Here is a 27,330-nt window from a genome sequence, read left to right on the forward strand (position 1 = left end):
AAGTGCTTTGTCAAAAAGGCATCCTTTAAAATCTGGAAGTCAAATCCCAGCGAGGAAAAGAGAACGGAGCATAAACTCTGGCAAGTCAAATGTAAAAGTATAATAAGGCAGGCCAAGAAAGAATTTGAAAGCAGCTGGTTGAAGCCACAAAAACTAACAGCAAATATTTTTTTAAGTACATCAGAAACAGGAAGCCTGCTCAGCAGTCAGTGGGGCTAGTGGATGATTGAGGTGCTAAAGGAGCACTCAAGGAAGACAAGGCAGTTGCAGAGAAGCTAAATTAATTCTTGGCTTTGGTCTTTACTGCAGAGGATGTGGGGAGATGCCCATACCTGAGCCGTTCCTTTTTCAGTGACCAATCTGAGGAACTGTCCCAGACTGATGTGTCAGTAGAGAGGTTTTGGAACAAACACATAAATTAAAGAGTAATATGTTACCAGGATCAGATGGTATTTACCCAAGAATTCTGAAGGAACTCAAATATGACATTCCAGAACTATTAACTGTGGTATGTAACCTATCACTTAAATCAGCCTCTGAACTAGATGACTGGAGGATGGCCAATGTAATACAGATTTTTTTTAAAAGGCTCCAGAGGGGGCCCTGGCAATTACAGGCTGGTAAGCCTAACTTCAGTACCAGGCAGTTGGTTGAAACAGAATGATCAGATGCATAGATGAACGCAATATGTTGGGGAAGAGTCAACGTGGCTTCTGTAAAGAGAAACCATGCCTCACCAATCTACTAGAATTCTTTGAGGGTGTCAAACATGTGGTCAAGGGGGATCCAGTAGATATAGTGTATGAACTTTTCAGAAAGCTTTTGACAAGGTCTCTCACCATAGGTGCCGACTTTTACTTTTCCCTGGGGGGGTGCTCCACCCTGTCCCCCAAAGCCCGGCCTCACTCCACCTCTTCCTGCTCCCACTCCGTCCCTTCCCCAAGTCCTCCGCCCACCGCTCTCCACCCTCCCCCAAGCCATTTGGCAGCGTTCCAGATCAGCTGTGGCTGGTGGGTGCTGAGCACCCACTATTTTTTTTCCATGGGTGCTCCAGTCCCGGAGCACCCACAGAGTCGACGCCTATGTTTCTCACCGAAGGCTCTTAAACAAAGTAGGTAATCATGGGATGAGAGGGAAGGTCCTCTCTTGGATCAGTAACTGGTTAAAAGATAGGTAACAAAGGGAAGGAATAAATGGTCAGTTTTCACAATGGAGAGAGGCTAAGTTCCCTGTAAGCTGCATGGCCGCGCAGCAGCCTATTGAGTGCTGTGCAAGCGCTTAGGGAACTCGCCCGGTGGGTCAGGGTGGCGCAGCCGGAGCAACATGGACCCAGCTCTGGCCGGATGAGGCCCAGCCACGGCTGGATCAGGCCCAGGTGCAGCCCAGGCCGGCCCCAGGCATGGTGCGGCCCGCACCGACCCCGGAGTGGCCCGGACCCAGCCAGGGCAGCGCAGCCCAGGCCGGCCCCAGGGGCAGCCGGAGTGGCGTGGCCCAGGCAGCCCTCCCCCAGCCCAGACCTGCAACACAGGTGGGAGGTAAATAGTGGAGTCCCCCAGACCTCTGTACTGAGACCTTTGCTGTTCAACATATTCATTAAAAGGGTGAACAGTGAGGTGGCGAAATTTGCAGATGATGCAAATTTACTCAAGATAGTTAAGTCCAAAGTTGACTGTGAAAAGTTACAAAGGGAACTCACTGAACTGGCTTACGACAAAATGGCGGACGAAATTCAATGGTGATAAATGCAAAGTAGGGCTGTCAAGCGATTTAAAAAATTAATCGCAATTAATCGTGCAATTAAAAAATTAATGGTGATTAATTGCACTGTCAAACAATAATAGAATACTATTTATTTTAATATTTTCGGATGTTTTCTACATTTTCAAATATATTGATTTCAATTACAACACAGAATACAACATGTACAGTGCTCACTTTATATTTATTTTTGATTACAAGTATTTGCACCGTAAAAAACAGAAGAACTGGTATTTTTCAATTCACCTAATACAAGTACTGTCGTGCAATCTCTTTATCATGAAAGTTGAACTTACAAATGTAGAATGATGTATATAAAAACCTGCATTCAAAAATAAACACTGTAAAATTTTAGAGTCTGCAAGTCCACTCAGGCCTACTTCTTGTTCAGTCAATCGCTCAGAGAAACAAGTTTGGTTACATTTGCAGGAGATACTGCTGCCTGCTTCTTATTTACAATGTCACCTGAAAGTGAAAACAGGCATTCACATGGCACTGTTGTAGCCAGTGTCGCAAGATATTTACGTGCCAGATGCATTCATATGTCCCTTCATGCTTCAACCACCATTCCAGAGGACATGCGTCCATGCTGATGATGGGTTCTGCTCAATAACAATCCAAAGCAGTGTGGACTGACGCATGTTCATTTTCATTATCTAAGTCAGATGCCACCAGCAGAAGGTTGATTTTCTCTTTTGGTGGTTTGGGTTCTGTAGTTTCCGCGTTGGAGTGTTGCTCTTTTAAGACTTCTGAAAGCATGTTCCACACCTCATCCCTTTCAGATTTTGGAAGTCATTTCAGATTCTTAAACCTTGGGTCGAGTGCTGTAGCTATCTTTAGAAATCTCACATTGGTACCTTCTTTGTGTTTTGTCAAATCTGCAATGAAAGTGTTCTTAAAATGAACATGTGCTGGGTCATCATCCGAGACTGCTATAACACGAAATATATGGCAGAATGCAGGTAAAACAGAGCAGGGGACATACAATTCTCCCCCAAGGAGTTCAGTCACAAATTTAATTATTGTAATATTTTTTTAACGAGCGTCGTCAGCATGGAAGCATGTCCTATGGAATGGTGGCAAAAGCATGAAGGGGCATATGAATGTTTAGCATATCTGGCACGTAAATACCTTGCAATGCCAGCTACAAAAGTGTCATGCAAATGCTTGTTCTCACTTTCTGGTATCATTGTAAATAAGAAGAGGGCAGCATTATCTCCCGTAAATGTAAAGAAACTTGTTTGTCTTAGCGATTGGCTGAACAAGAAGTAGGACTGAGTGGACTTGTAGGCTCTGAAGTTTTACATTGTTGTGTTTTTGAGTGCAGTTATGTAACAAAAAAAATATCTACATTTGTAAGTTGCACCTTCACGATAAAGAGATTGCACTACAGTACTTGCATGAGGTAAATTGAAAAATACTATTTCTTTTGTTTATCATTTTTACAGTGCAAATATTTATAATCAAAAATAATATACACTGATTTCAATTACAACACAGAATACAATATATAAGAAAATGTAGAAAAACATCCAAAATATTTAATAAATTTCAATTGGTATTCTATTGTTTAACAGTGTGATTAAAACTGTGATTAATCACGATTAATTTTTTTGAGTTAATCACGTGAGTTAACTATGATTAATCGACAGCCCTAATGCAAAGTCATGCACAGTGGGAAAAATAATTCCAACTATACATGCAAAATGATGGGGTCTAAATTAGAAAGAGACCTTGGAGTCATTGTGGACAGTTCTCTGCAAACATCCGCTCAATGTGCAGCGGCAGTCAAAAAATTTAACAGAATGTTAGGGGCCATTCGGCAAGGGATAGATAATAAGACAGAAAATATTATAATGCCGCTATATAAATCCATGGCACATCCACACCTTGAATACTGCATGTATTTGCACTTGCCCCCATCTCAAAAAAGATATATTAGAATTGGAAAAGTTGCAGAGAAGGGCAACAAAAATGATTAGGGGTATGGAACAGCTTCCATATGAGGAGAGATTAAAAAGACTGAGACTGTTCGTCTTAGAAAAGAGACAACTAATGGGGGATATGATAGATGTCTATAAAATCATGAATGGGGCGAAGAAAGTGAATAAGGCAGTGTTATTTACCCCTTCATATAACACAAGAACCAGGGGTCACCCAATGAAATTAATAGGTTTAAAACAAACAAAAGGAAGTACTTCACACAACACAGTCAGCCTGTGGAACTCATTGCCAGGGGATGTTGTGAAGGCCAAAACTATAACTGGGTTCCAAAAAGAGCTAGATAAGTTCGTGGAGGGCAGGTCAGGCTATTAGCCAAGATGGTCAGGGATTCAGTCTCATGCTCTGGGTGTCCCATAAGCTCTGACAGCCAGCAGCTGGGCCTAGAAACAGCAGATGGCTCACTCGATAATTTCTCTGTTCTGTTCATTCCCTCTGAAGCATCTGGCACTGGCCACTGTCGGAAGACAGGATACGGGGCTAGACAGACCATTGGTCTGACCTAGTATGGCCGTTCTTATGTTCTTAACCATAGCATAATAATCTTTAATATATTCTCCCCCCTCTCCCCCCGCAACACCCCTGTGTGGTAGGGCAGTGCTGTCATCCCCACTGTACAGCAGGAGAAATGAGACACAGCTCTCAGCCCAAAGTGACTTGCCCCACATCTAGTCTGGGGTAGAGCAGGGAATTGAGGGGGCCTTTCCCAAGGCCATGCAGTAAAACAGCTGGGAGTAGAACATGCGTCTCTTGACACAGAGGCCCGGCTCTAACCAGTACCCCCTACCACCACTCTGTGTAGACTCTCTCAGACATAGTCATCACCTTGGTGTTGGAGGAAGTCCAGCATCCCAGTAATGGTCTCAAGTTGCAGTGGGGGAGGTTTAGGTTGGATATTAGGAAACACTATTTCACTAGGAGGGTGGTGAAGCACTAGAATGGGTTCCCTAGGGAGGTAGTGGAATCTCCTTCCTGAGAGGTTTTTAAGGTCAGGCTTGACAAAGCCCTGGCTGGGATGATTTAGTTGGGGATTGGTCCTGCTTTGAGCAGGGGGTTGGACTAGATACCTCCTGAGGTCCCCTCCAACCCTGAGATTCTATGATTCCCCTGAACGCTGTGCTGAAGCTATGTTTCATTTCTCTACTGCCAAGGTTTAGGTTATTTACTCTGGCTGTAGACGCCAAGAGGTGATGGTGTGATGTACTAGCTTTGTGTGAATGAGTGGTTGCCACGCTGCCCTCTAGTGGCTGCAGCTTAGCCCTACAGCAAAAGTGAGCTGAAGGAGCTCTCCATTACCTCAAGGGCAGAGAGGCCTGTGTTTTGATTCAAAGGACCGGGGGTTCTAGACTTGGTTCCCCACTTTTGTGCCCGATTTACCTAGTCAGTTAATATTTCCCCTGCCACACGTGGGTTAGTTACCGTTGCTCGGTCGCATCCACAGGGACTGGTAACTAGATAGCTGAGCAACCACCTTGTCACTGACATCCCACCGCTGCGGTTCAAATGCACTAGGCGCTTTTCAGTGCTAAGAACTGAGCTTTTAGTCGTTGGCAGCAGTGCCAGTCCCACACAACAATGGGGACCCAGACCTGTAACCTACAAGTCCAGGCTGTCTGCCGCTTGAGGTCCAGATGACTGTGAGTCTGCACTGCAGCCACTAGAGGGCAACGTTGAACTTGAGGTCCCTCATCTCTGAAACTCCATGCCCCACGCCAGTGTGGGGTCTCTACCAATGGGAGAGGAAAGATGTTCCTATAGTGACGGCACAAGCCTAAAAGGCAGGAGAACTGGATTCTGCTCCGGAATGAGCCATGTACTCCCTTGTGATCTCGGAGAAAGGCATGCGTCCCTCTAGGCCTCAGTTTACCCCATCTGTAGACTGGGAATAATAATGCCTCTCTGCCTCACAGCGAGTGTGGTGATGCTTTATTAGTTGTCAAAGTGCCTTGAGAGCCTCAGATGAAAGTGGAGCACGTGAGGCAGCAGGGGGGTTGTGGTTAGGGGCCCTGGATTGTGAATCAGGAGACCTGGGTAAAGGGCCCAGGTCGACCCCTGACCTAATTGCCATTGGGCAAGTTGTTTCCCCTTCCCATCCTTTGGCCATTGAAATTGTGGGCTCTGTCTCTTACGAGGTGGATGTACAGGGCCTAGTGTCATGGGTTCTGATCTTGGTTGGGGGTCTCTCGTTTCTACTGTAATGCTTCTTACAGAAAGGCATGAAAAGCGGCCTTGAGCATGGCCTGTGGCATGTGCTGAATTTCACCCCTTTCTCCTTTGGGGGGGAGGGAGGCAGTGAATTGGCCAAGAACTTAGAGCAATTTGCTCCGTCTTTTGTTTTTCCGAGCTATTAGCTGAATCCTTCCTGTGACCCTTTCTGAGCCCTCGGGCAATTCATCGCAGGATGGATTCCTCATGCCAGCTGTTTTGACCGGACTCGCTGGTCGCAAGGTGCGATTCTGCTCCCTCCCTCGAGGGGCGCGCTGCTCGAAATCCGGCGCGACCGCTCGCCAGTGCGGATGTGATGGTCGTGCTGGGTGAAATTTGCCTCTCTGTTAACTGGGGAGAATAAACCTTCCTTTCTCCCACCCTGTGCTCTGCCTTGTCTCACTAGATTGTCTGCTCTTTGGGACAGCAACTGTCTCTTACAGTGTGTATGTACAGTGTGTAGCACGGTGGGGGCTTGGATCTCAGCTGGGGACTACACAAAGTAATACAAACTTTGTGCAGAGAACCAACACAAGCCTTATACACCACTTCCTTACTACGCTCTCGAAATCACTTAAGTGAGCCCTCTGTGATCTGTAGAATCCTTGTGCGATCCCTGGGCAGGATCAGGTCCATACACAGCTAACCTTTTGGTACCATGGCTGCCTTTAACAATCTCACCTCCTTATATGGCTAAACTATTCTTTTTTCGAGCTCGGCTTTGTTTACAGTCCACTTAAAATATTTAGACTCTGGCTGGGTTAGACAATTATCCTGTAACCTGCGGGGCATATAATTACTGTGTTAGTTAATATGTAATTATTTACATCCTATAAAATAAAGTGTTATTGGCAATATAGCAGCTTCCTAGCTCCATTTTTAGTATTTACTGTGGTAACATGAAAGGAGGTTCTGTCGAGTTTTGTTTTACAATAAACATTTCTTTCCCCAGTTAAAACTCACTTTTTCCCCACTTGGCAATTGTTCCTTTTTTGTTTCTGTGGCTCTAGATTGGAGAATTTGTTTAAAATGGAGACGGGTTTGGAGTTTGCAAAGAGCTGAAAGGAACAGGGAGGAAATCACAGGCCAATTCAGCTTTATGAAAGCCTGCCTTTACAGGGAATTGAGTGGTACATAAGAAAGGCCAGGCAAAGTCAGACCGCTGGGCCAGCTAGCCCAGTGTTCTGCCTTTGCAAGTGGCCAGTGCCAGGTGCTTCAGAAGGAATGAACAGAACAGGGCAATTATTGAGTGTTCCATCCCATCATCCACTCCCAGCTTCTGGCAGTCAGAGGCCTAGAGACGCCCAGAGCATGGGGTTGCAGCCATAACTATTTTGGCTAAGACCCACTGATGGACCTATCCTCCAGGAACTAATCTAGTTCTTTTTTGAGCCCAGTCATACTTTTGGCCTTCACCAACTTCCCCTGGCAAGGAGTTCCACAGGTTGACTGTGCGTTGTGTGAAGAGATACTTCCTTCTGTTTGTTTTAAACCTGCTGCCTATTAATTTCATTGGGTGACCCCTGGTTGTTGTGTTATGTGAAGGAGTAAATAACGCGTCCTTATTCAGTTTCCCCTCGTGATTTTATAGACCACTATCATATCCCCCTCCCTCTCATTTCTAAGCTGAACAGTGCCAGTCTTTCTAATCTCTCCTCATATGGAAGCTGTTCCATCCCCCTCGCCTAATGGTACAGGATCAACAGAACGTAAGGCCGTGGGTCAGAGGGGGAGGAGGGGGAGCTAGAGACTGGAGGAGGGGGAGCCAGCTCCAGGCTGGGAAGGGGTTTCCCGGTAGTTCCTCCTGCCGTTCCTATGGCAGTTCCTCAGTGGCTGGTGCCCTGCGTGCTGATGCCCACCTGACCCCTGCCCAGCTGACAGTGCCCTGTCCTGTCCCCTACTCCACTCAAGCAGCTGTTGCACATGGTCCTGCCCCTCTCCTGGGCTGGGGGTCTGCACTAGGACCTGCTGTGGCGGCTGGAAAGCAAGTCCAGGCTGGTCAGGGGAGTCCTACCTGCTCCCCAGTGGCTGGCCTAATATTGTGCACTGCAGTGGCTGCTTCAACCTTCCTCCAGGTCCAGCTCTTGTCTCTCCTCACCCCCACCCCCAGCACATGTTCAGGACAGAGCTGGGTCCCACTCGGCTCTCACCTCCGCAAGATGGTGGGGGGAGTCAGAAATCTAGCTCGGTCTCTCCGATATTTCTATCGTGGTGGTGTTAGGCCCTCCACCCCCGGTTCTGCTGCCCCGGTTTAAGGTCTAATGCTCAGTTGCCCTACATATTGGGCGCTCATTTGCATCCATGCAAGCAGATTGTAGAGCGGGCGTGAAATAGGCAACCAAATCGAACCAGCCTTGCAGCTGTATAAACTGTCTGTTGAATCTGACCCAAATTCATAAGTCGTTTTGGAGCCTCCCAAAAAGGCGTTTTCCAGCCAAATTTCTATTCGCTGCACACAAAAAGAGCATGCCTCCATTTATCACTTTGCAAGGCTGATTCTCCTGCAGAGCCAGCAGAGGGCGCATGGGGCACTTTGTGTTCTGAATCCAACCGAAAAGGGAGGACGGGCACTTCAGTTCAGATAACATTTATAATCCACCGACTCCAGCCTCCAGAGGAATGATTTTATTGGGTCCGGCTGGAGACGGAGAGAATAAGGCAAGCGGGAGAGAAATTAACAATTTGCCAGGTGCCCCAGGGCCTGGCGGTTGAAGGGAGGAGGTGCAGATAGCCGCTGTAATTAACGTGAAATCCCATGATTTGGGGAGACACGCTGAAGACCCACAAGAAGTCATCACAGGGCCAGATGCTGTGAAACGATCCCCTGGGGAGAAGCGGAGCAGCGGCTTGCTTAGAAAGAGCCATTTGGGCACAGGGAGCATTTTCAAAAGAGCCTAAATCCCTGCGTCCCTACACTGAAAACCCCCCCCCCCCCCCCCCCGGGCAACACAGTTATGTCGACCTAACCCCCGGCGTAGACAGCGCGAGGTTGATGGAAGAATTCTTCTGTCGACCGAGGGAGGTGAATGAACGACAGCAACGGGCGAACCTCTCCCGTCATGGCAGTGAACGTCTACACTGGAGAGCGACGGCGGTGTAGCTGCAGCAATTCTAAACAAAGCCTTCGCTCCTACGGCTCCAAGTCACTTTGGAAAACGTTGCCTTGCCTCACTTAGGAGTCTACGTCACGTTGAGTGGCCATGGGTCTGAGGCGCCGAAATGTGTGTCGCTTTTGAAAATGGGGCGGAGGGTCCTAAATCACTGAGGCGCTTGTGCAAATTTTGCCCTGCTCCAACAAACGCACAGAAGCAGCCGCTTGACTCAGGAGTCCGCATAAAGTCAAGTGCTTTGTCGGACGGGCTAATGCCGAGCGGAAATGACCGGGTTTGCTACTGATCAGCACTTGGGAACAGCACTGCAGGTGTGCCAAGCTCGTCACCGAGGAAAGAAAGGTGTGATCCTGGTACCCGAGAGCTTACAATCTACCCCGCTCCCCACGATGCTGGGGAAGACAAGAAGCAGGGAGGCCGGAGACATGCATAGAGAGTGGTTGTGAGATGCCTTGGGCTGAAACAGTGAGCAGTTTATTCGTTCCTAGTTGTTTGCTTTGTTTTGTTTGACATGATCTTTGGAAAGATGTGTAAGGGGAGTGCCCGGCAGGGTCCCTGTCTGAGGGATGGTGGGGCTAGTTGGGGTTTTCAGAAGAAGGAGGAGTGGGAAGTGGCATGGCGTACTGAGCAGGGAAGACCTTTCCAGGAGTAGGGAGCAGCACAGAACTTACCCCTTCACACTCTTTGGGTGTGTCTACACTGCAGTTAGACATCTGTGCCTGGCCCGGGCCAGCTGATTCAGGTTTGGCGGGTCTGTCTCAGGCCTTGGCTACACTCGGGACTTCCCAGCGAGTGTAGTCGCGCCGCCAGCGCTGCGAGAGCTCTCTGTAAGAGAGCTGTAAGTACTCCACCTCTCCGAGGGGAATAGCTTGCAGCGCTGCGAGCGAGCGTGCAGCGCTGCAGGCGCTGATTACACTGGCGCTTTACAGCGCTGCACTCGCTGCGCTCGGGGGCGGGGCGTTTTCACACCCCTGAGCGCAGCAAGTTGCAGCGCTGTACAGCGCCAGTGTAGCCAAGGCCTAATTGTGGTGTAGATATTTGGGCTTGGGCTCCAGCCTGAGCTCTGGGACGCTCCAGCGTGAGCCCGAACATCTACCCCTCAGTAAAACAGCCCCCGAGCCCCTTATCCCTTAACCTGTGAGTCCGCTGGCATGGGCCAGCCACGGTCTTTACATTGCAGTGTAGACACCCCCTTAGAGTACTTCTTGAGGGCCAGTGTTCAGAACAGAGGATACTACGGTATGTGCCCAGATACCAGGGTGAGAGGCAGTATATAGCCATCAACAGATCAGACAGGATATGAGACTCTGTTCCTGCTTCTGCCACTGGCTCGTTGGGGGACCTGGAGGCTGCAGAAGGGGCGTGGAGGGGACCGGGGTGGAACTGGCAGAGCGCAGAGTCGGAGCAGGAGAGTGGTGGGTGACCGCAGGGCCGCCCAGAGGATTCAGGGGGCCTGGGGTCTTCAGCGGCGGGGGTCCTTCCGCTCCGGGTCTTCGGGGCACTTTGGCGGCGGGTCCTGGAGCGAGTAAAGGACCTGCCGCCGAATTGCCGCCGAAGACCCGGAGCGGAAGAAGCTCCGGGTCTTCACTCCGGGTGTGTTTGGCAGCACTGAACGACCTGCCGCCGAAGACCCGCTGAAAACTCTCGTGGGGGCCCCTGCGGGGCCCGGGGCCTGGGGCAAATTGCCCCACTTGCCCCCCCCTTCTGGCCGGGCCTGAGTGACCGAGGTGCAGGGCCTGGGCAGGGCTTGGGGGAGGCAGAAGCGGTGAAGGCACTGGCAAGCGGGAGGGAGGTGATGGGAATAGAGCGACAGTGAAGAGGACGGGGATTCTGGAGGCTGCAGCTGATCCGCAACAATTTAACTAGCTCATTGTAGAGATGCCAGTCAGAAATGGAGGGAAATGTAGCCTCACAGAACCACAGGGCTGGAAGGGACCTCGAGAGGTCATCTAGTCCAGTGCCCTGCACGGAGGTAGGACTAAGTATCACCTAGACCATCCATGACACGTGTCATCAGGTCGCCCCTCATGCGTCTCTTCTCTAGGCTAAGCATGCGGGACAGGACATTGTGGAGGGCAGGGAGAAGGCAGTGGCTGTGGTAATCCTAGAGGGAGATGGGTCCTCACTCCTGGGGATCTGGGATGGACTTGGCAGCCTCCAGAGTATGCCCTTGGCCCAGATAATTGGCACTAGCACAAGATCAGACGGTCTCTACTGGCTGACGTTGCGTCAGTCCCATCGTATCCACACCTCAGTGCTGTGGCTGGACAGCACCTCCGCAGAGGGATTGGTTCACAACTCCAGCACGAATACCGTTTTCCTGCCATCCCGGTTAGTCCTATCCACCTGCCCCGCTGAGCTGCAGGTGTTTTCTGCGTCAAGCTGTGACGAGGTCACATGGCCCTGCTGGAGCCATGAAATGGGTAGGATCCCTGCCGTGAACCCCAAGCTCGGCTCTCAGCTGGGGCTGTCACCCCAGGGTGGGTAGGGGACTCCAGCTGTGAGCACAGCTACCAGGAGCGCCGGGGGGGGGGCAGTCAGGTTCCTGGCAGGGAGCTCCCAGCAGGCTCTCAGCTCCCCGCACTGCCCCTCTGAAGTCAGTGGAAGCGCCCCTGGTGGCCATGCACAGCCTCAACAGAAGGAGGTTAGTGTCGACTTCATTTCATAGTGTAGACGTGCCCTAAGACTTCACTTGGTGTTTCAGCCAAACCTCTCCGTGCTTGTCAGCTGAACCTGCTGGGCTCTGGGGTCGCTGGGAGACGATAAACACAGAGCCGCCTTTGCAGTCACTTTTCAGAACGTTACATGCCTGGCCCGCGCTCGGGAACGAGTGTGCTGCCCCATGGAGGTCAGCCAGGCGCTTGCAGCAGAACAGCCTGGCGGGGGAGAGAGCACCGCTGGTGGCAACCTGGATGGCTTCTCGTCCTCCCTCTCCAGCTCGGCTCCCTGTCCCTGTAGAAACAGGTCAGTCCGAGGGGGGAGAAGGGATTAGTTCTTGCTGTGAGCTCCAGGCTGCCCTTTAAAGGGGTAGTACGCCCCTTCCTAGTCCTGTTCTGTGCCCCAGAATGGCAGCTCTGATCAGACGGGCTATAGCTGCTGACTGCCCGGGAGGCAGGTCATGGGCCCATGACCCCCGCTAGTTACTGTCTCCCTCCCGGCATATACCCGGACCCCAGAACCCACCTCCTTCCAGAGCCAGGCCGAAGAGCTGTCTGGTTCGGCGCTAGCCTGCCATTGCTGTGGGGGAGGATTGGCTCTGGGCGGCGGCTGCGTGTGTGGCGGGGCGTGGGCGGAGGGCAGGAGGCCAGCTCAGGGGAGCGGCGTTTGGTTCTGCTCTCTTGTTTGTTTATTGGCTCCGTGGGCTTTTTAATGAGACCTATTACTGCATGCTAGGTGCTCAGAGACCTTGTGGGTTGGCACGGGGTGCCCAAGATATAATTTATTGGTATTATTGGGCCAACTTCCTGTGGTTTGTTTAGACTTTGTTTAGGCAACACTCCTATTAAAGTCAGTGAATCTGATTCTCATTGATGCAAAGGCCTGTAGCCATATAAGAAAGCCTTGCTTTGGATCTGTTACATTTACACTCACTATTAAGTCCCCTTTCGCTGTCAGGTGTAACAGGGAGTTAGGGTCAATGAAAATCAGACCCATGTGAGGACTTGGCCCATAATTATGACTTGGTTATTAAGAATCGTTGGTAACGAACGCAAGAATCTCCACTAGCTGGAGAACAGGGTGCAGGGAATTTGACAACCGGAATGTGGCACATCTGGAAACATCTCATTTTCCCTTCTAAATTAATGCATTCAATTGTGGAATGGCTGTGAAAAGGACCGTAAAAAACGACATCGTAGGGCTGTGTGTTGTCTCTCCAAGACTCCTGTGACTTTTCCTCTGTTCCTTGTCAATTACCCCAGTGCAAAGAGAGGGTAAGAGGCTACCAGATCAAAATTAGAGCGGGGCAAATAATAGATTTTTCAGTTAATTGGATGTTCCAAAAAATGGTGGAGGAGGGGAATTCATTTGGGGTCAGGCCAAAAAATGAAAACGTTTGCAATTTTTCAGCAAGTCTAACATAAAAAACCGTCTCGGGTCAAACACAATGTTTCATTTTGACAAAATCAGCACGTTTTTATTTTGCCCATTTCGAAACGCTTTTGCATTTTAAAAAAATATATCCAGTATGACTAAAGGACATTTTGCGACAAAGTCATTTCACACCAGAAAATCAAAGCACTTCATTTAGAGAACGTTGAAACGTTTCAATGTCTTTGGAATTCGTTTTTGTTTGTTGTTTTAACCGATTCGTGAAAGGTTTCGATGTCGCTGCATTTTTCACCACATAAAGTTTCTTCCAAAATGTCTCCTGGTTCTAATCAGAATGAGCGCAGCTTGCACCCACTCGGCACTGGTGTAAGGGTCCCTAATGCGGGTTGCAGCCCGAGCCTGAATGTCTACATCACAATTTAACAGCCGGCCCCAGGTTTTTAATTGCAATGTAGACACGCCCTGAGGTTCTTTCCTTCTTATGCATCAACACCACTAACAAAGGGGTGGTTGGTGTGTCAGATTAGCCCTTCTCTTATCCATGGGCTTCCCCTGCTTTGAAACGTAGGCCCTTGAAGAGACTGCAGAACCCAGATGTCCTCAGGGAGTTTGCACAGGTGTAACTGCTTGGAACTTTGTAAACAATTCTATTGACAGTGCCCAAGGAAGAACAGATTCTAGCTGAGCTGTTTTTGCCGGGCAAACAATAAAAAGCAGTGAAACTTGTGTAAGGGCAGGTCTGCACTTAACTCTGCACCCGTGCAGATGCGCCGTCTTCAATGAAGACGCTCTACGCCGACGGGAGAGAGCTCTCCCATTGGCGAAGTTAATCCGCCTCTGCAAGAGGCAGTAGCTACGCTGGTGTGAGAAACCTAGTGCTGTCCATACTGGCGCTTGGGTCGGTGTAACTACGTCGGTGAGGGGAGTGGATTATTCTCACCCCTGAGCGATGTAGTTATATCAAAGTCATTCTCTGTCGTGTAGACCAGGGCTACGTCTCTAACAGGGCTGGTCAGGAATTTTTCAACAAGCTGTGTTTGGCTGGGAAATGTCAATTCGTTGAGACCGTTGGCGAAACAGGGCTGGTTTTGCCGAATCTCCTGACCTGAGAAATTATTGGGAAGAAGTGTTTTGAAAATTGTCAAAATGTCCCACGTCCACATTTTTGACATGGAAAATTCAGGTTGTTTGAGTTGAAACCGTTTTTCATCTTGAAATTTGAGGACATTCCGAAGTTTAAAAAAAGAAAAAAGGTTGAAAACAAAATGTTTCAAAACTATCAAAACGGAATGTTTCAAAATTATGGAATTAAAATGTTTTAATTCACCTAAACCAATGTTTTTTTGGGGTGGGTTTTTTTTTGATTTTCAGGTCTCCAAAATTTTTGAGATTTTGACCCTTCTTCCCAATTCAGGCTGGGGAATTTTTCTGATATCTCCAAAACTCTCCCTCTAGGGGAAAATCATTTCCCGCCCAGCTCCAGTCACTGCTGTAAAGGGGCCGGGCTCGGAAGACTTTCTCTCCTCATTAGACCAGGGCAAAGCGGGCGTGAAGTGCTACTGGCTCCGAATGGCATTTGCTTTGCGCTGGAGTAAGCGACTCCCCGAGGCTCAGAGCAAAGGAAGGATCAGGCAAAAGGTCTTTGGAAAAGAAGTGAAGTGCGAATTGCTTCCGTGGGTGGTTGTTGGCAGCAGCTTCTGAACCCATCTTGTTCCGGAGGTAGTGATCAGATTTAGCAACCCTACTCAGCACTCACATCCTTGCTGTTCTGGCTGGACTGGGGTTTTTTGGTACTGAATTATGGATATTTATCTGGAGGTGAAACATGCTGGCCCCGGTTCTATTTTTTTTTTTAAAGGGATTTAAACCCATCAGGCTAGACTGTGCATTGCCCGGCATGGGAAATGATCCATCACCTGCAATCCCAGGTAGAATCCTTCTCGCCTCATCCAGAATTCCTCTGGGGGAGCACCAGGGAGATCTGCCTTTTGAAAGGTGCAGCTGAGATTCCGCCTGCATCCGGGTGGCTCTGCTTGCTGGTGGTGAGGAGGGGGCGCCTGGCACACAGAAAGCGTGTGCGTTGCACCACCTCTGCACGACCTTCTCGCACTGGGCAGCCGAGCAGTGCCTGTGTCCTGGCCCCTAACCCCTTCCCAGGGCACATACGTGCGTTCGTGTGCCCTCCTTTCCCCCGTCCGCCCTCGCTAGCGCCTGGTACAATCTGCTCCTCATGGCTGAGTCTCTGTAAATGTCCTCTGTCCCACAAGCAGAGCGGCCTGCTCCCGTGATGGGAAAGTGATGGCACGCATGAGGTCCGTTGTTGAGAGCTTGGGGCTGCGAATCGGGATGCCTGGGTTCTGACTCGCTGCTGGGCTCTGGGCGAGTCACGTCCCCTCTCCGTGCCTCAGTTTCCCATTATAAAATAGGGATGAGGATGATACTGACCCGAGGGAGGGGGGTGAGTCCGACCGAAGGAATGCGTGTGATTGCTCTGAGATCCCCAGGGAAGGTGGCTCAGAAGCCCCCGGCACGACCGTTATTACAGGGGACCTGTCCGCGGGGAGGTGTTGGGGGCCGGGGGAGAGGCTTTGTAATAAGGATATTTGTTTTGCCTGTTTTGCAGAGTTTCAATGTTCTGACTTGCTCTAAGATGAAGGTATGGAAGTTTGCAGCCATTGCCTCGATGCTCCTCAGTTCCATGTTGTCCATTTTAGTTTGTAGAGACATGCTCAACGGAAGCCGGAAATACAGCCCCTTCCCTTCCTCGCCGTCAAGGTCAGCCTCCTCTTCTGCCTTGCCTGTAGGTCAGCGGAGATCCCCGCGATCGCTGGAGCACCGTGACCCGCTGATCTCTCAATGTAAGCTATAGCATGCTTTGCCTTGACTCCATCTGCTCAGAGCCATCTCCTCCACTGGCACTGCTGGGGGAGAGCGTTTCTTCCCCGGGCCCTGGTATACATGGAACGGGTGGGATAATGGTGAGCTACAGCTAGGCAATGGGGTTTTATTGCAGTGTAGACGTACCCTGGAGGGTCTGAGCCTGAGCCAAGCCAAGACCCAGGGTTCAAGCCTTATTGTTCTGCAGTGTAGATGCAGCCCCACTGGACTTGTGCTCCGAGTCCTCCAAAAATAGAGTCGAACCTCAGAGTTACGAACGCCGCGGGAATGAAGACGGTTCGTAACTCGGAACAAAACGTTACGATGGTTCTTTCAAAAGTTTTCAACTGAACCTTGACTTAATTCAGCTTTGAAACTTTACTACGCAGGAGAAAAATGCTGCTTTCCCTTTATCCTTTTTAGTAGTTTCCCTTTAGCACAGCCCTGTACTGTATTTGCTTTTTTTTTATTTTTGGTCTCTGCTGCTGTCTGATTGTGTACTTCTGGTTCCAAATGAGGTGTGGTGGTTGACTGGTCAGTTCTTAACTCTGGTGTTTGTAACTCTGAGGTTTTGCTGTATCCTACAGTCCCACAAGCTGACTTTCTTTGTCCTCTGGGCAGTCAAGTTTTCCCACACTGCATCACGAACAACTGGCTCGAGCGGGCACATTTTGGGAGGGCGCTAGGAAGTCTGGGATATGGCTGGTTGGACTCATGCCTGCATAATGCAGTGTAGATGCTGGAACCCCAACTTGGGAGCCAGGGTTCAACAATTCCTAACCTGGGGTTACAAATGAGTGTAGACGCTCAAGTCCTAGGTTAACAAACCCAGGGCCTGTTAACTCAAGTTCTACTAACCCAGGGCTTCCATTGCAGCGTAGACAGATCCTGAGTGTCTGAGCTGGGCCACCACTAGGTTCTCAAGCCAATTCAGCAGCAGGGATCATTGTGTTCTCAGCTCATCCAAGACTGACCCCTCCAGACAAGGGGTTTTGTTCCTCTTCTGCTTTACCCGAGGCCTCCTTATCCATGGTGTGACAGCATGTGGTTTTGCGTATTCCGCATACGATGGACAGCATGTGACTAAAAACAAGATCGAACCCAGCCCGCTGTCTTTAGAGCCAGGGCCGTGGGCCGGCAGCTGTAGCCAGCTGTGCTCTGCTCCCTAAAGCGTAGTCGGAGTTGGTGGGTACTTTGAGAGGTGGTCTTTCCAGGAGCACTGGCAGGAGGCGCTGAGCCAGTGCCCCGGGATGGTGTTTGTGAGGTGGCTGCTGCCCTTTGGAAGAGCAATGAAATTCTGGTCCTGACCTCTGGTGTTTACCACTTTTTGTTCAGGCTGAGGTTGCTAGGTCCTCGATGAATTCTAAGTGGGTTAATTACGCCTTTGCTTGAGAGGGAGTACGGTCTGGTGGCGAGAGCAGGGGATGGCCGGGTCTGCTCCTGACTCTGCCGATGAAAATATTATTTATTGTATTACTGTAGCACCTAGAGAAGTTCTAATTAGGCCCCACAACCCCATTGTGCCAGGCGGTGCCCAGACACAGAACAAAAAGACCCTCTGTGCCCCAGAGAGTTCACCGTCTAAGACAAGAGGCAACAGAGGGATACAGACAGACGGGGTAGCACAAGGAAACAATGAGACAGGGTTGGTCACGATGGGCAGTGTCTCAGCACATCAGCAGCCTGGCCGTTGTAAAGTTTTTTGTAGGCATCTCAGTTGAGGAGAGATTTAAGGAGGGATTTAGAATCATAGAAGATTAGGGTTGGAAGAGACCTCAGGAGGTCATCTAGTCCAACCCCCTGCTCAAAGCAGGACCAATCCCCAACTAAATCATCCCAACCAGGGCTTTGTCAAGCCTGACCTTAAAAACTTCTAAGGATGGAGATTCCACCACCTCCCTAGGTCACCCATTCCAGTGCTTCACCACCCTCCTAGTGAAATAGTGTTTCCTAATATCCAACCTTGAAGGAGGACAGGGAGGTGCAGGAGTCTACAGCAAGTTTGGCCCAGATGTGAGGGGCAGCCTTGGTGTGTTCTCTGCGTGTGTCTCTCGCAGGGGGTCTGTGTGGGTCCACGAATGGTGGAGAGCTGGCTGAAAGGTGCTAGAGGAGACGAAAGTAAAAAGAGAAAGTTAGTGGCAATGCTGAGAGTCAAGGGTGGCCTCGTGCATCCCGTTATCAGACGGCCCCTGTTTTCCGCTGGTTATAACTTTGCCAGACTTTAACCGTTGTGGCTGAAATATTCCATTCTTGCTCTCAGCCGCCGGCTGAATTAGTTTGGTTAGTTTCATTGAAAATGATTCAGCCCTTTCCAAGCATGAGGCAAAGGGAAAGTCAGGTCATGTTGGTAACATTAAAGAGACTTTTCAGCTGTTTCTTTGCAGAGTTCTGGCATGTCCATGCTTTGGAGCAGGGTCATGAAGTTTGCGGGGGCGATAACCTTTGGGTCACAGATACACCTTTTTGCTGCCCTTTATGCCTTCTTCCTGCTTCTTACACCCCAGCTCTGAATTGAGGTCGGTGTCTGGAAGGGTTAGATGCCGTCTGCTCTGAGGATTAGGTTGTGATCTTATTGAAGTAAGATGAGAGTCAGGCCCAGAGAGTTTGCACTGAAGACAGAATAGCCTAGGCTTGTTACAGTGTATAGTAGGGTTACCATACGTCCGTATTTTCCCGGACATGTCCGGCTTTTTGGTTCTTAAATCGCTGTCCCGGAGGAATTTTTAAATATCTAAAAACATCCGGGATTTTGCCATTATTATTTTTCCCCAAAGAGAAAGAGAGTGAATGTTGATCATTCGAGAGAGTGCCCGCTTTTCCCCCCTAGCTCCCAGCACTTGCGCCGCGAGACAGCTGTTTCGTGTGGCTGGGAGGGAGGGGGAGGAGGGGGAACGCGGCGCGCTCAGGGGAGGAGGCGGGGCCGGGGAGGGGATTTGGGGAAGGGGTCCAATGGGGCAGGGAGGGGGCGGAGTTGGGGCGGGGACTTTGGGGAAAGGGTTGGAATGGGGGCGGGGAAGGGGTGGAGTTGGGGCGGGGCCAGGGGCAGGGGGGGCGCAAGCAAATACCCCCCTCCCCGTGGAGTGTCCTCTTTTTTGAATGTTCAAATATGGTAGCCCTAGTGTATAGTTTGATCCAGAGTGACAGCTGGCTTTAATGGTGTTAGAGCTTTTGGGTCTGATCTGAACTCACATCAGTTTAACTCCTATGGGCCAGATTTTCCTCCCACTTACAGCTGTACAAATCAGGGCTCGCTCCATTGACTTCTGTTGAGTTACGCCAGTGTGACGCTGCAGTGAGATTGGAATCGTCTCCTTTGATTCCAGCAGAGTCGTTCCTGGCTGATTAGATCAGAATCAGGCCCTTTTTTAGCTACAGTACAGCTGCCCAAGACCCAAGCGCTGTGGTCCCCGTTGATCGGTGCCACATCTCTTTGCTCCCTGCCCTCTTCCCCGTGCTTTGATTGCTTGTGACGCCTGCATGAGTGGGAGCATGCTGAGCCTGACCTGTTCGCTGCAGCACACGCTTGCCCGTTCCCCCTTGGCTGGAGGAAGCTGCGATTCCTCCCAGCGTCTCCGACGTGGCTGTGTGCACGGCATCTGGAAATCATGAACGCAACGGGAGTTAGTTTTATTTATTCACCAAATGTTTGATTTTTTTTTTTTTAAGCATGCACTTTTAAGTGTCATGCAATGAGTGGTGGCCTGAGCTGCTGCAAGCGGTGAAAGTCTGATAGGAAAATAAACAAGACAAAGTGAGGGGCGTGGAGAGCAGGAGAAGTTCCAGCAGAACTCTGGAGCGGGATTGGAGTTAGCTTGGAAGAGATATTGACCTGATCTTTTCAAACCAAGGAGCTGGAAGGCGGGATGAGGGTGTGGGGACAACATTCCTTTAAAGGAGCCTTTTCCTTGTGGCTCAGCAGTGGAAGTGCTTCATTCAGGAGAACATCCCTGCCCATCCAGGCTACGTCTCAGCCAGGGTGAACGCGGGCACCCAGCGATTTGCTTAGGCTTTTGTCACGGGCTGCTCCCTCGGCTACCTGGTGTGCTGCAGGTCTGGCCCGTTTGTGCCGTCTCTTATTCACGATATACACACAGTCTGTTTCTTTTCCCCACGTGTATCTGTAATCTCTAGATTCCCAGCATTGCAGAACATAGTACAGGCATGTGTCAGGAGGAGGAACCTTCCACCCAGTTTCAGAGCGGCAGCCGTGTTAGTCTGTATCAGCAAAAAGAACAAGGAGTCCTTGTGGCACCTTAGAGACTAACACATTTATTTGGGCTAGAACCCACTTCATCGGATGCATGCAGTGGAAAATACAGTAGGAAGATATATATATGAAAAGATGGGGGTTGCCATACCAACTCTAACGAGACTAATCAATTAAGGTGGGCTATTATCAGCAGGAGAAAAAAAACTTTTGTAGTGATAATCAGGATGGCCCATTTCCAACAGTTGACAAGAAGGTGTGAGTAACAGTAGGGGGAAAATTAGCATGGGGAAATAGTTTTACTTTGTGTAATGACCCATCCACTCCCAATCTTTATTCGAGCCTAATTTAATGGGGTCCAGTTTGCAAATTAATTCCAATTCTGCAGTTTCTCCAGCTCATTCTCCGAGCTCCCCCCTGACTTCCTGCCAATTCTCTCTCTTCCTGTATTGAGCTAATGAATTCAGTAGCCCAGTCTCTGCCCCCGAATGTCAACAATCTCCACCATAACAAGTTAATTGCCTCCAATTAAGCCTGTAACTGTCTCGGTTACGTAGTTACCTCAGGGCATGTCTACATTACAAACTTTTGCCAACTCAAGTTAGTATATCACTTGAGCATGGGCACATGTGGCTCTTTGTGTCGGCGCTGCGTGTGATCACCGGGAGTGCTTGTTTCGATGCGCCGTGCCGGTATCCCAGGGTGCAACTCACCACCATCCAGTGCACTGGTGGGGCAGAAACAGGTCGTGCAGGGGTGACTGGGACTGTAGCGTCAAGGTCCCCTCATGCAACTTTCTCCACCCCAGAATGCTATCTCCGTCCCATAATTTTCACGCCTATTCAGAAAATCCCACAAACCGGCATGGGACTTGTCACTGTCCACCGTCTCTGACAGAAGCAGGGAGCCTGCACTGCTCTGGACTATTGTCATGAGAGTTAGATGCGTAGACTTTGAGGCGAGAAGGGACCATCATGATTATCTCGTCTGACCTCCTGCATATTGGAGGTCAGACGACAGACCCCTAACCTCTGGTCGAGTTACTGAAGTCCCCAAATCATGATTTAAAGACCTCAAGTTCTAGAGAATCCACCATTGACACTAGTTTAAACCTGCAAGTGACCCGTGCCCCATGCTGCAGAGGAAGGTGAAAAACCTCAGGAAAGGCGAAAAACCCCAGGACAAGCACAGGCCTGGTGATCCTCCAGTATTTGAGAGCTACAAGATGAGTCGCGGGGACCACGATGATTCCTGGAGGGCGGATTGCTGTGGAACACCGCGAGAACCAAGTGAAGGTTTTTGGCGGCATTCACAGAGTAGCTACAAACAGTGGCTGGTGGGATCGCATCGGAATGCAGGCGTGGGATGATGACCAGCGGCTGCAGAACTTTTGGATGCTCAGAGCCACATTCCTGGATCTGTGCACCGAGCTCGCCCCAGCCCTCCAGTCCAGGGACACCAACGTGAGAGTGGCACTGACAGTGGAGACGTGAGTGGCACTGACAGTGGAGACGTGAGTGGCCCTCGCGCTGTGGGGACTTGCCATGGCAGATTGCTACCCGTCTGTGGGAAATCATTTTGGAGTTGGAAAATCCACGGGGGGGGTGGTTGTCATGCAGATGTGCAGGGACATCTCCCGTTACGCCGGACTGTGACTTTCAGCAATGGGCAGGACATAAGGGATGGATTTCCAGCAATGAGGTTATCGAATGGATCAATAGACGGGACGCAAATCCCTATTTTGGCACCAGACCACCTTGCCACAGATGACAGCATCAGAAAGGGCTATTTTTCTATGGTTATGCAAGCACTGGTGGATCACCAGGAATGCTTCACCAGCATCAGTGTTGACTGGTCAGGGAAGGTGCGTGATGCCTGCATCTCTAAGGAGACAGGACTGTTCACAAAGCTACAAGGAGGGACTTTCTTTTTTTGGAACACAGCTTAAAGAAAGGGAAGGAGCGTTCATGTCCATTTTAGCTACACATACTTCAACTGTGGATCTCCCAGGTCAGCGTAGGTGAAGCTGTGATTTTCCTTAATGTCCCCCTGTGTAGAGGGGTACGGTAGGGATGTGGCCCCTGATGCCACATGGAATGTCGCAGGGTGTCGCGAGCAGTGACCATGGAGGTCTCCAAAGCGAGCCTGGGATTATTGAACCTGTAGGTCCACAAGGGGCTGCAGCCTCTGCGTTTGCTGCTGGAGAAGACCCATTATGTCCTGGTGCATCTCCCTCTCCTTTTGCTGCTGGGCCTCATGGGCATTTCTCCTGTCCGTTCTTTCCTTCTGCATCCACTCTGCTATATTCATCCGCCAGGCCCTCTGTTCATGGTCTGATGCAACATTGGCTTGCAGAATCTCGCTGAACAGTTCAACCCGAGTCCTCTTCTTTCTCCTTCTCTGACTCGGGCACTCCGCGGGCGTGGAGGGGGAACCTCTCAAGGCCGCAACGGCATCAGCTACAGATGAAATGCACAGAGGTACCATGGACAGTAGAGTCATGATGGAAAGCGGAAGTTAAGATTCAGAAGTCCCCTCCCCTCCCACAGCTGTTGCTGGCGTCCCAAAGCCATCTGGGCCCATAGGCTGCTAGCCCGTTCGCTTTGGCAGGCCCCTTGGCAGTAATTGCTGCCGGGCGTGGGAATGTGTCCTACTGCAGAGGAAGAAATAAGGCTGCCATACCTGGAGACCTTTGGGAGAGGATTGCAGAGGACTTCCATGAAAGTTTCATCGCGCTCTCTCAGCAGGATTTAAGGGGCATGCCCGTGTACATAAACAAACCACTCCACACACACCCTAACTCTGGAGGGGCATGAACAGCAGATAACAGCTCTACCCCTCTTCATGGTACCACTACGTCTCCTGCAGCGAGTAAACTAATGGAAAGTTGATAGCCGTGTCCTGCTCAGTTAGGGGGCGCCATCACGGTAATGGGAAATGAATTTACATACTTGCCTGGGGATCCTTCCCCTGCATCGGACTCATCCATGCTCAAGTGTTGGGACGGACTGGACTAAGGTGAAATCTCAAACAGTTTCTAGCTTGCAGGACAGCCACTAGTCCAAAAAAAAAAAAAGTAAATTTGGAGCCTGGCCAGGGAGCCTGGGCAGCTGTGGGGAGTCACAGACCCTCCACCTGCCCTGGATGGGGGCCCAGGGGGTGGGGACGCGGGCTTGGGGCTGCTCTCGGCCCCACCCCCCACCTCGGGCAGGTGGAGGGGCCTACCCAGGTTCCCCAGCCCCGCTCTGGCTTGGCTGGGGGTGGGGCCTCGAGGGGGGGAAGAGGAGGGGCAGGGACAGGTCCACAGAGGGGACAGGGGCCCCTGCCCCCCCGATTTTTGGGAGGGTTTTTATTTATTTTATTTTTTTATTTATTAATGGAGATATCCCATCTCCTAGAACTGGAAGGGACCTTGAAAGGCCATCGAGTCCAGCCCCCTGCCTTCACTAGCAGGACCAAGTACTGATTTTTGCCCCAGATCCCTAAGTGGCCCCCTCAAGGATTGAACTCACAACCCTGGGTTTAGCAGGCCAATGCTCAAACCACTGAGCTATCCCTCCCCCCCCCACCGCCCCTGTTCACATGTCCTATAAAGGCAAGCCCCATGCTGGACAATATTAACTCAAAGGTTAGTTGCATTGGCCAAAGCATCTGGAGGCCTCCTACCCAACCACCTACCCAACCACCTGGTGCTTAGCTCAAGGAAAGCCATGGAAACACAACACAAAGTGAGATCGCTTTGGAAATGCTGCACTGGCAGTTTGCTGAGGGGGTGGGGCAGGGGGAGGAGGGTGCGTTACTGGAATAGGTCAACCAGCCAATCCTTTCAAGTGTAGACGAGGCCTAAGGCAGCCTCCCCGAAAGCATTCCTGTCTCTTGGGCCCTGGCCACATCCTCCAAGCGAAGAGCATCTGTGCCATCTGGAGCCGGCTTGGCTCCTTGGGCTGAGCTGGAAAGCTGTCGTTAAAGCCTCTCGCTCTGAGGCTGAAAGATTTTTCATCCTGTTTCAATAAGACGCTTGAATCCTGACTCATCCCCGTATTTTTTTTTTTTTTAACGATCTCACCCATTTTACATAGAGGGGCCCCTGTGGCCATGGAAACGGGGTTCTGCCCCACCCAAGCCACTGGATCAATGAGCTCTAGCTGCGGCGAATCGGCATACGGGGCATTCGCTGCTGCGCTGGCGTCTGGCTGCCTAGCAATGTGACTCCCAGAGCTGTAGGACCCCGGGCAGATCCTGTCCCTGCAACAAACCCTCGTGGCGGGGAATGGGCCCTTAATTCATGCAGCCTTGTATTCTCGGGGGGGCTGATAGAGGGCACGGTGCCAGGCAAAGCATTTCCCTACCTATGGATCTTGGCCCCAGTGAACCCGCTCCCCGCCACCAGGGACTGGGAAGGTGGGGGGCAAAGCTGATGCCGAGCAGCTGGCTTCCGTAACCTCCTGCCCAGCTCCGCTGACTTTTCATCCCTTTCACCCCCAACAGGCTAATGGGATGACTCACGCCGGGCCCTTTTCCAAACGGCTTCTGCTATTGGCTGGCTGAGACCAGTCATTGGAATGTGCATCCCTCAAACCCGCTCCCGCCCCCAGGGCCTGTACGCGCCGTAAGCCGCTCTGGGCATGCGATTGTTTGCAAGCATTCGGGGAGGTTGTACACATCCGAAAGCTCAGCCTCCGCAAAAGCCGGCGGCCCCATAAATACCGAGCATCGGGTTAATTGCTCACCACGTGTTAGAGAGGCCAAGGTGCCGGTGGATTCTGCTGGGAGGAATTCGTTCAGCCCTTAGGAAGGACTCCAGTAAGAACAAAGTGGACTGGGGCACTAGCCGGCATCAGGCTGGTGACATATGAAAGTTGTTGCCTTGCGGTGGCTTTTCCTGCATGAAACGGGTTACCTCTGTCCGCCTGCAGCCCCGCGAAAGGGGCGGACTCCCCGCTCCCGTCCAACCGGGCTACACGCAACGTGGTGTTGCAAACTGATTAAGAACACCCTCAGGCTCGGACTGCACTGGACCTCTCAAGCGGGCGCCTCGTTCTGAAGGAGACGCCCCGGTTCAACGGCAGGCGGGTGGGCTCGGTACAGGGCTCGCTGTGGGAGAGTCTCTGGCCTGCGTTGTGCAGGGGACCGGACTAGATCATCAAAACAATCGCCGGGAAGGGCAGGGTTCTGGCTTCCGTGGGTTAAACTGTACGATAGGCAGGGCCCAAACCCCACTTGCACTAGTGCTTAAACCACAGTACTTGAACTGGTGATTTTTTCAGCCCTAGTGTAGATAAGGCCTCTGCTCTGCTAAATAAAGCGGGCCCATCTGACCTCTAAGGAGCAAGCAGGGTGGGGGAGAGGGGTGAATGTCAGCCTTTGATGGTGCTGGAGTTTGGCTGGGGCCCGTTTTCCGCAAGGCGGCTTAACCAGGCAGGAGCGCGCCTGTTTCGTTGCACAGGCCAATTGCTTCACAAGGGGAAATGCTAGGCAGGTAATTTGGTGTCTTGAATGGAAGCTTAAATTTGTGTAGAACGTAGTCAACATTGCAGAGGGGCTTCGCAAATGATTGGAGCCTTGATTTCCTAACGCCCATCACTCTCTCCTGTCCCTTTTACAGGCTCTTTCCTGCTTGTGCGTGCAGCCTGGGGACGTGAAGGAGGGGGGAACCTATGTGATTTAGGAGCTTAAATCCCATTGTAAGTAAATGGGACTTAGGTTTCTAAGTCACTTAAGCATTTTTGGAAAGTTTACCCGCAGTCCGTAGAACTATTCGGGGCTGGGATTATCAAAGGAGTCAGGTGGCCAGATTCCATTGAGATCTGGGTGGCTAGCTCCCGGGGCTGGTGCTTGCTGTTCCCCGCTGCCTGGCTCGCTAACCCCTGTCCCTGTTCTGTTGCAGACAGTACCTTGTTTGAAAGCTACACGGAGGGGGAAATCCGACAGCTGATCTCCACGCTGGTCGAGAGGTACAGCCAGTCCATGAACTCCGGGGGGCACGAGCTGCCGCTCTTCCCCAAGCCTGGGAACCGCATGAAGCGAGCCCGGGCCCGTCACAAACCCTGCGCCCTGAAGGAGCTGGAGGTGAGCGTCAGTGAGCTGGGCCTGGGCTATGAGTCAGACGAGACCGTGCTGTTCCGCTACTGCAGCGGCACGTGCGAGACGGCCGTCAGGAACTACGACCTCTCCCTGAAGAACATGAGGCTCAAGAAGAAGATCAAAAAGGAGAAGGTCAGAGCCCGGCCTTGCTGCAGGCCTCTCGCGTACGACGACGACGTCTCCTTCCTGGACACTTACAACCGCTACTACACCGTCAACGAGCTGTCGGCCAAGGAATGTGGCTGCGTGTGAAGCGGGGAAAGGGAACCTGGGAAGGTTGATGTCGGTAAGGCAGCGCCCCAAAAGCCAAGAGCGCGAGGGCCTAAAGGGATATTGCTGCGCTCCAAGAGTGAAAGGAACTAAGAGGGGACCCAGGCTCAGAGAGTCAAGAAGGCAACTGTTTCCAAGTCTACCTCAGTTCTGTGGTTGGACTCTAGGGGCAACAGGGAAACTCTTGTTGCCGGGTTGTGCTTTGAGAGAAATCGAGGAGCCTTTCGACACTTTGACAGGTGCCTCCGCGCTCCCCCCACCGGCCCGGTGCCCCTGAGCATTGGGATGCTCTAAGGAGGAGGAGCTGGGGAATGGAGAGGAAGGAGGAAACACCTGCTGATTTCCTCAGGGATGCCGGCATCCGTCACGCCAGCCTGGCATCCACATGCGCTTTTATTGTATTCCTCGCACGAAGGGATTGAGCAGGAAAGCTTTGCTGGCCAAGTATTTCAAATCCAAAAGGTGCCACTCGTCCTTGTCTTTGGATGCAGTTGGACGGCCAGCTCCGGAACTGCGATCCAATCGGAATGGAGGAGTCTGATTGGCATCCACATTCCTAGTCCTACGAAAACTGAGGCCTCTTCTCAGAGGCTCCCCTCCGAGACGGATTGCGGCCTAAAGAGAACTGCACCAGGACGTGGAGTTCACATGGATGGAACCTTGTTGGGTGCGGATAAATGACTGAACGGTCAAGAAATATTCTTTTATATCCTAAGATCATATCTTACCCTTATTTTATTGTAGACATGCAGTATATCCATGCTCTGT

At 51.0% G+C, this 27,330-nt stretch overlaps 1 protein-coding gene across 1 annotated transcript; it reads left to right on the forward strand.

The window, feature by feature from the left end:
- The first annotated feature begins 15,753 nt into the window (after window positions 1-15,753).
- Window positions 15,754-26,544, forward strand: NRTN (neurturin). The gene is made up of 2 exons (XM_065422424.1): window positions 15,754-15,982; window positions 26,096-26,544. Exons 1-2 carry the CDS (start codon window positions 15,775-15,777, stop codon window positions 26,542-26,544), a joined length of 657 nt encoding a protein of 218 aa, XP_065278496.1. The 5' UTR covers window positions 15,754-15,774.
- Window positions 26,545-27,330: the final 786 nt, after the last annotated feature.

This window comes from Emys orbicularis, chromosome 24 (genome assembly GCF_028017835.1).
Source record: "Emys orbicularis isolate rEmyOrb1 chromosome 24, rEmyOrb1.hap1, whole genome shotgun sequence".
Taxonomy (NCBI): Eukaryota; Metazoa; Chordata; order Testudines; family Emydidae; genus Emys; species Emys orbicularis.